The 9,346-nt window shown below is 38.1% G+C and overlaps 1 protein-coding gene across 2 annotated transcripts in view; it reads left to right on the forward strand.

Moving 5' to 3' along the window:
* itpr3 (inositol 1,4,5-trisphosphate receptor, type 3) overlaps window positions 1–6,271 on the forward strand; it is a 274,637-nt gene extending 268,366 nt beyond the window's left edge. For both annotated transcript variants that reach the window (XM_043716798.1, XM_043716799.1), the window contains exons 56-58: window positions 982–1,142; window positions 4,505–4,666; window positions 5,292–6,271. In XM_043716798.1, coding sequence (XP_043572733.1) covers window positions 982–1,142; window positions 4,505–4,666; window positions 5,292–5,384 — 416 coding nt within the window. In that variant the 3' untranslated portion in view covers window positions 5,385–6,271. The remainder of the gene's footprint in view (window positions 1–981; window positions 1,143–4,504; window positions 4,667–5,291) is intronic.
* Window positions 6,272–9,346: the final 3,075 nt, after the last annotated feature.

Here is a 9,346-nt window from a genome sequence, read left to right on the forward strand (position 1 = left end):
TTAGGGCGGTGCAGAGTTGGAAGGTGAGAACTGGGATAAGGTGGGGGGAGGAGAAATGAGGAAACTGGTGAAATCCACATTGATGCCATGGGGTTTGAGGGTCCCGAGGTGGGAGGTGAGGCATTCTTCATCCAGGCATCTAGTGGTTAGGGAGTGGAGATGGAGGAGGCCCAGGACCTGCATATCCTCGGCAGAATGGGAGGGGGGAGTTGAAGTGTTCGGCCATGGGCCAGTGGGTTTGGTTGGTAAGGATGTCCTGGAGATGTTCTCTGAAGCGCTCTGTGAGTAGGTGTCCTGTCTCCCTAATGTTTCTCCAATCGCAACAGGGACAGAACCCTCTGGTCCTCATCTTCCACCCCACTGTGGTTTTATTTCAGTAATTTCAGACAAAAATCAGCCAGAACCCCATTTATATGAGGCTTATAAAACATTTTTATATGTGGATGTAGGTTTGCTCGCTGAACTGGATGGTTCATTTTCAGACGTTTCATCACCATACTTGGTAACATCTTCAGTGAGCCTCCGGACGAAGCACTGCTGATGATTCATGCTTTCTATTTATATGTTTGGGTTTCTTTGGGTTGGTGATATCATTTCCTATGTAATACACAATGAATTCCTAGCAACAAAAATTCAAATACATTTCAGTGCTCCACCAGTAGGCAATGCAAGTATTACTTTTCACCCCCTGATCCACCACATGTTAATGGAACTTCCCAGTCACCATAATTGTTTGCTGCCATTTCTTTTCTCGAAATGAGCAGGTGGACATTGAGAAATGCCCCTATTTGAATTTTTAAAATTGCCGTTGTGACAATGAATATGGCTTTATTCTTGAATTTCCTGCCACAGTGGAATCGAGCCACATTAGCTCAGCGGGACATAAAATTGCAGATCAAGAAATATTCCACAATTTGAACAACTATTTTCCAGGATTGGTAATTTTTTTTTGGAAGTAATGTCTGATTTTGTTTTGTGCAGGCCTTGAGCGTGACAAGTTTGATAACAAGACTGTATCATTTGAAGAGCACATTAACAATGAACACAACATTTGGAATTATTTATACTTCATTGTATTGGTTCATGTCAAAAAAAAGACTGAATATACAGGTCCAGAGAGCTATGTTGCTCAAATGATAAAGGTAATGTATTAATTAAGCGATTTATATATGATTTAATCTTGAAGCTCACTCAATACAACTCACAGCTACATAAATTTGTATACTTAATCATGGAAAAATCTGCCTGAAGTTCTATGACCTCCTGGACCTTGGTTCCCATCCAGCTCATGCCAGGTACTTGATGATATTTTTTTCTGTTAGCTGAAATGATTTTGTGTATGACCAGGGGTACAAAAAAGTGTCCCTAACTCTGTGAAAACCGCCACAAAATACTTATTTTAGACAGTGGAAAAAATCAGACTAATGCATTAAGCCCTCTTCTGAGTTAGCCAAGTTGACGGAAGGTTTATTCTATAGCTGACCATATGATAGTTGAACAACGAATAATCAATGCCAACTCCAAACTGAAAATCAGCAATCGTAGTTTGTGCTCTATTTAAAACTGCTCAAGTCAATGGGACAAACAATAAAATGCCATCTTTCATTTCTTCTTATTCTTACTTCCCATTTCATATACTAATCTAGGTTTATTTTGTATTCATATATGAATGTGGATGCCACTGGTGAGGCCAGCAGTTACAGCCCATTTCTAATTGTCTTTTGAGAGTTTGGTCATTCATTGTCCTCTCTGACCACTGCATTCCTTTTGATGTAGGTACACTCTCAGTGCCATTTGGAACACAATTCCCAACTCTGATCCTGCCTCAGTGAAGGAATGGCAATATATTTCCAAAGTTAAAAATCACACAACAACAGGTTATAGTCCAACAAGTATATTTGGAAGCATTAGATTCTGAAGCGCTGCTCCTTCATCAGATAGCTATGGAACAGGATCATAAGACACAGAATTTAAACCAGAAGATTACAACTGAAATGATATATTGAACAAACCTAGATTGCTGTTAAGTCTTTCATCGTGTAGAAAGGTTTGCAGGTTTTCAAAGAGTCATAGCGATGTACAGCACAGAAACAGGCCCTTCAGTCCCACCTTGCTTCATTAATATGTAAATCCCAGAACTTCTTTTCAGTCACATTCTCAAATGACTTAAGGTTTTATGAACAAAAGGTGACATCTCAGCTCAGACCAATGCATTAAAGTGTGAGGTTAGAGTCTGTCTGTATCCTAATCTTGAGTCAGGCTGGTTCTATTTCCAAAGTAGAAAGTTATAAAATATTACATGGATTGACTGCCTGCAGATTGTGTGCTTTTTGAGCAAAATTGAATGTATCAGCAAATATAATTCTGCAAATTCAAATTCACCCCACAGACTTATATATGTGCACGTATGCATAAAAGAGAGAGAGTGTGAGTGTGTGCATGTGAGCGTGTGCGCGAGAAGGTGTCTGTTTGCATGTGTGCATGAGTGTGATGGAGTACAAACCTGTGAGTGTGAGTGTGTAGGGGGTCACCTGTAGTGTGACATGAACCCAAGGTCCCAGTTGAGACCATCCTTATGGGTACCGAACTTAGCTATCAGCCTTTGCTCGGCCACTCTGCATTGCTACGTATCCCGAGGTCTGCCTTGGAGGATGGTCACCTGAAGATCGGAAGCCGAATGTCCCTGACTGCTGAAGTGTTCCCCAACTGGGAGGGAACACCCATGTCTGGCGATTATTGCGCGGTGTCCATTCATCCGTTGTTGTAGAGTCTGCTTGGCCTCGCTAATGTACCATGCCTCAAGGCGTCCTTGCCTGCAACGTATGAGAAAGCCAACATTGGCCAAGTCACATGAGTACATGGTGGGTAGTGTCCTTACGTGTAATGGTGGTATCCATGTCGACACTATGACACGTCTTGCCTGACACCTCTGACCAATAGGGTGCCCGTCATTGTCCAATACTTCCTGGGAGTGGAGAAACTATGCCATGTTCTTCGCAGCCTGCAACACATTATTGATGAGGATGAGCACCTTGCCAAGACCTTCCCTACACAACCACTTCTCACCTTTAAACAACTGCCAAACCTTAAACAGACCATTGTTCGCAGCAAACTGCCCAGCCTTCAGGACAACATGGACCAGAACACCGTACAACCCTGTCATGGCAACCACTGCAAGATATGTCAGCAATCTAGCTTTGTTCAATATATCATTTCAGTTGCATGACACTGTAATCTGTTGCTATAAATTCTGTGTCTTATGATCTTGTTCTACAGCTACCTGCTGAAGAAACAGCGCTCCGAAAGCTAGTGCTTCCACATAAATCTGTTGGACTTTAACCTGGTGTTGTGTGAATTTTAACTTCGTCCACCCAGGTCCAACACTGGCTCCTCCACAATGTATTTCCAAGTCAGGATAACATTTGACTTGGAAGGGATCTTTCAGTTGATGTTATCCTATATACATTAAGCTTTATATTTGTAGCTGATGAGGTCATAGTGTTGGAAGATGAGTCAAAGAGCCTTGACAGCTTGATTATACCTTGTAGTTCGTACACACAGCTGCCGTTGTATCCTGGTGGTGAAGGAATTGAATGTTAAGATGTGCCACCAGTTTGGCTCCTGACTTACCAAAGCCATAATATTAATGTGACTGGTTAGTTGAATTTCTGGTCTCTGAGGATGTTGATGTTGGGGGAATTCAGTGGTAATATTGCTGTTGAATGACAAAGGGAGATAGATTAGATTCTCTCTTGGTGGCGATAGTCATTGCCTGACACTTGCTAATGCAAATATTATTTTACTATTGTGTTGTATAGTTTTAGCAACACAGCCCTACTTTTATACTCAATTTCCTTAGAAATAAAGGTCAATGCTCCATTTTCCTTCTCTATTACTTTCTGAACTTGGCTGCTAGCTAGTTAGCTATCTATTTTGTACTGACAGAATTCCACAATATTGATGGGTTTGATTGTGATGTTAAACCAAGGACCTATTTGCCTGCTTGGGTGGTTTAAAATATTCCAGATAAAATTTGACTAAATGAGAGTTCTATCTGTGTCCGTCCTGTCATTTATTGCTCGACCAGCAACATTAAAAGAGGTTATCTGCTGATTCATTTCCTTACTGTTTGTGGAACTTTGCTGTATGACATTTGACTGCCACATTTACCTGCAATGGTGAACACACTTCGAAAATACTTAAAATAGAAAAAATACAGTTGGAAATACTCAACACATAAGACAACATCTGTGGAGAGAAAACCAAAATTAATATTTTGGATCTGAGCTTTCAACAGAATCGATCAAAAATAGTTAATTGTTTATGAAAAACTTTGGAATATCTTCCTAAGAAAATGAAAGGCACTAACACGTGCAAGTTATTTTCTTTCAACGTGCCTCGTTCACGCTGGAAGTTTAAATGTAATAACAAATGCCAAACATTTTGTGCAATCCAGGAATATAGATAACCAGAACACCTGCTGTTTTTTTACTCCTTTTTGTAGACTAAAAATTTGGATTGGTTTCCACGTATGCGTGCTATGTCTCTGGTCAGCAACGAAGGAGAAGGAGAACAAAATGAACTTCGAAATCTACAGGACAAATTGTTCTTGACAATGAAACTTGTAACAAACCTCACAAACCAACTTACAGAACTAAAAGAACAGGCATGTATTTATCCAATTTATTGTATCAAAGGACAAATTTGCATATGATGAAATCAAAGTAATTTTTCCAAGTATTTTTCGCTTATTGCTCTGGATTTCCTTTTCTTCTGACCCTTTTCAAGAGTTTACATGGTTACATAGAGGTATTGGAGGATTCTGACCATGATATTCCAGCCATCACAACTGGTAGTGGATGTTTTGAACTATTCTCTTCCCGTATAATCTTTCAGTTTGTATGAATTCAAATTGACATAATACTGTAAACTGTGAACTTTAAATGTCAAACTCTCAACCTCACTAGGAAATTTAGAATCCACCCAATTTTTGTGCTGTAAAATGCCAGAATAATTATGCTGTGTATACTTTCTCTGTTATAAATTACTTTATACGTGCTCATTTCCCAAGCAGCCATTTCTCTCTATCTGCCTTCTTTAAGAATAAGAAGTTGGCCAAATAAATTGTAACAAAGAATTTAAAAATTTGTTTAATTTATTTTCCCCTAATAAAGTGTAATGCGCAAAAACTATTATGATAAGCAAGTGGTTGATACAATCAAGTGCAAATGTTGTCACTAAACAATGTTTTAGATTTTAAGAAATTATAATCTATCATTTGTTTTATATAGATGACAGAACAAAGGAAACGCAGGCAAAGAATGGGATTTGTGGATGTGCAAAGCAATATATCAAACACAAACCATCAGATGGCGAAAGCATGAAAATCTCCAGTGCACTACAACTTAATATTCACGTCACTGCCTAATGATACTGTTGTGTATTGACATAATTTGTTACAACAAAATACATCTGATTCGTAAGTTAGATTGAAACAAGGTATTTTCTCTGGGACTGTGGAAGAGATCTTAAAGCAAAGAAACTACACTTGCAAACTGCATGAAGATTAAAACAATTTGTAAATTAAAAACGAGTGCAGTTCTTGGGAAGGGAAATGGGGTTTTATATTACAGTTCTGGTGATGATGTCACTGTGCAATATCTTAAAAATGTGATTGTTGCTATTTTCTAACTGCAGGTTATATATATATATATATATATTGAAATTATGATGTACAAAGTCATTCATTTCTGTGTTTTACGTTTTGGTAAAATTGGAAAACTTGAAGAAATCTATTGATTACCTGCTTCAGGCAGGGAAACAATATCACTTTATGAATCTTCCACTTCTAACCTCCTCAGTTGGTTGCAATAACAGGTTTGAATCAAAGTTATTAAACAACAGCACCTACCCACAGCTTTAATGCTGGAATAGGAGACTAAGCAGAATCACTTCATAACAATCAGCATGAACAACTCATCCCAGATTTCAACTTACATTCACTCTCTGCAGTCTCACAAATAAATACTTTGACACTGCAGAGCCAGTGTTAACATTTGCTTTACTTACAAAAAAAATGTACTGGCTACAACACTACCATTAAAATTAATTCTCAGAATGTGGAATCTACAAGAAATCAATGTCCATTTGACAAATGACAGATTGTTGGATTCTAATAAACTTTTTTTTAGTTTTAACCTTTGTTGTGGTGTAACTTTTTAATGCCACTCTTGTGCTGAACCCAATAAAATAACCAAAAAGTCTCAAAATATCTTTCTGTCTGTCTTTCACAAGTCTGTGATTAGCCAACTGCTATTTATACAGCACAAAATATAGTGACATTTTCAATTTCCTGATTCTTTGTGTGTTGAACCTATCCTATGGATGAATTAATAAACTCAATTAAACAGCAATTTAGCCAGTGATTTAAAATGGTTTGATATTCATAGTTTAGCAGTTCTAACACCTTGAAAATGTAATCAAATGGAAACCTAAGAATTTTTGTCTGCTTGAAACAGGTCAACTCAGTGGCACTGCGCTGGGTGGTTATACAAGATAGGATGGTGAAAGTGAGGGCTGCAGATGCTGAAGATCAGAGTGCTGCTGGAAAAGGGCTCCTGATGAAGGGCTCCTTGGATGCTGCCTGACCTCCTGTGCTTTTCCATCACCACTCTAATCTTGATACCAGATAGGATAGCTTATTGCTGTTCTGAGACCTAATGCACTGGTGAACTTCGAGTAAGATCATCTATGCGCCCAATGATTTTCCCAATGCCTTCCATGACACTGCAGACTTTTGTCTACCTCCTCAACAAGAGAGAAAAATATCTCGTGATGTCTTCTACTGACAGGATCTTGTCTTGCTCTCTTCTGAACAGTTGCAACAAATTGAGGATCAAACAGACGCATTTAATAGAATAAATATTTCTATTTTAAGTAATATACTGCTTCTTGCTAGTAATTCATCCCAGTAAAAGATATATTTTTAACTTTTTTTTCTTTGGGACATCTCTTTAATGGAAGGAATTAGTCATTATTTATTTCTTTATAATTCAGATAAATTATGGCTGAACAATGCAAATAATTTTGGCAGTTAATCAACAGACTCCAAAAAACATACAGTACTCCAAAGAGGTCTTCATGCTCTGTTCAATATTACTGCTATTATCAGCTAGTCAATATATTCTCTGTTCTTGCAAATGGTAGCTAACTAAGAGGTCAAATTTGTATGACTAAATGGTCCTTCCACACCTGCACAATTATTAATTTGATCAGTTTGTTTTCAGACAGTGCAAGGCAAATTATGCCTATATTTTTGAGAAATAGAATATAAGCAAATATTTTCTGCAGTTATATGAATGTAGAAATTTCAGCTATTGTGCAACAATCTGGCAATTGAACATCAGAAAGGATGTAGTGACATTGAAAGGAATGTAATGCATCATGTTATCAGGGCTCTGCATCTGAGTTTATAAAGAAATTTTAGGATATAAACTTGTATTTCCTGATTAATGTGTTTTTTTAATCGGAGCTGGGTGGCCCTTGGCTGCATAAATAAAAGGAAGACTAAATTTCCACAAGAAATGTTTCATGGACAACTCATTTTGTACCAAATTGTTCAATTTTGGAAAAATCTACTTCTTCACAATGGTCAGGTACTTCCAGTATATTTATCAGTTGGTCACTTAGGAGGAGAATTCGATTCCAAAGCAACTGTTTCATTAATCATCCTCTCCACACATCTTCAACTAAAACATTGTCTGTATGAAGCCTATGTTTTAAAGATTGAAAACATCATTTTCACTTGCTAGACACAAAAAGTGACTGCGGATTGACAGTAAAAATATAGTTTTCCTGGTGTAACTGCTATCTCAAAATATTGGAATACATAATTATAAAGATGTTTAATTTGATCTGATTCGAATACACTGTAAGCCTTAACAGAGTAATACACAATGCATCCAGTTATGTTTTGGCCAGGTGTTTAAAGGAGTACACAATTCATCATCGTTGGACTTATTTCTAAATACAATGGTGATACATTAACATGAGGCTGAATAACCATAATCCAATATAAGCTCAGGATGGGGAGGTGGGAAGTACAGTGGAGGGAAGGTGGGAGGTACAGTTGGGAGGGTGGGGGTGTTTGTCCTAACAAAATAAACTAACTAAAGCTTGTGTGAGCATAGCACTGGCAACCAAAATTCATTGTGGTTACTGTAAATCTTTTGATTTTATTTTGTTTGTGGACTAAAGTGAGAGAAGAACTGTTTTAAAAGCAACAACTGAGGCAGAAATTGCTACACGTTTGAAAGCAAGCTACTGGAGCTCATGAAAAGTTGTTTACACTGCTGCTTTCCAAATGGTGGGACGAAGGTTAGACCACACAGCATGGAGCTATGGGTGCAGTGTGACCAGTTATGGATGCCAGACGTCATCAGCCTGACAACTCTCCCACTGGTTCCTGGGCCGAGCAACTTGCGCTTGGGAATGATGGAGAGTTGGGGTAGAAAGTTTCCAGACAGGAAAGAGGGTCTGTCTCTAAATTCCTGCAGCAAAATAATACAAGCCTGAAGATAGTTGTATACTCTCACTGTTTGCTGTAAGCTATTGCATCAAACCAATGATTATGAAGCTGAACAATTAATGTGAAAATCTGGAGTCTTCAGTGAATATGGAAGAACTTTGGAGAACAGAATGTCTTGAAGCAAAAAGAATACCTTAGTGAGGGCTCTGGTCTGATGATTTGAGTTGTGCTTTCTTTGTTTTTTCTCCCTCCACTCATAAACAAACTAAACTTTGTTATCATCCGTCTGTGTGAGAGGTTTTAATAGGGTGTTAGAATTCTCCCTGTGTCTGCGTGGGTTTCCTCCAGGTGCTCTGTTTTCCTCCCATAGTCCAAAGATGTGCCGGTCAGGTGAATTGGCCATGTTAAATTGCCCATACTGTTAGGTGCATTGGTCAGAGGGAAATGGAATTGGGTGGGTTACTCTTCAGAGGGTCGGTGTGGACTTGTTGGGCCAAAGGGCCTGTTTCCACATTGTAGGGAATTTAGTCTAATCTAATAATTAGCCATTGATGGTTCGTATTTGTTTAAATTGTGGTTAATTCTATTTATTTGTAATAGCAGTTTTTGTTAAGTACAGAAACCTGATTAGTGTTTTATGTTAAACTGAATTTATCAGACAGCTAAATTGGGGATTTTGTGTACTTTGATTATTTTTTAACTTCTAAGACAAACCCAGGATTAGTGGGGTTCAAGCACCAGTGCATCTTACCAAGTTGGTCATAACAATACATCCATTATATTGCACATAAGAAGAAAAATGATTTGGAGATGCCGGTG

Source organism: Chiloscyllium plagiosum, chromosome 26 (genome assembly GCF_004010195.1).
Source record: "Chiloscyllium plagiosum isolate BGI_BamShark_2017 chromosome 26, ASM401019v2, whole genome shotgun sequence".
Lineage (NCBI taxonomy): Eukaryota > Metazoa > Chordata > Chondrichthyes > Orectolobiformes > Hemiscylliidae > Chiloscyllium > Chiloscyllium plagiosum.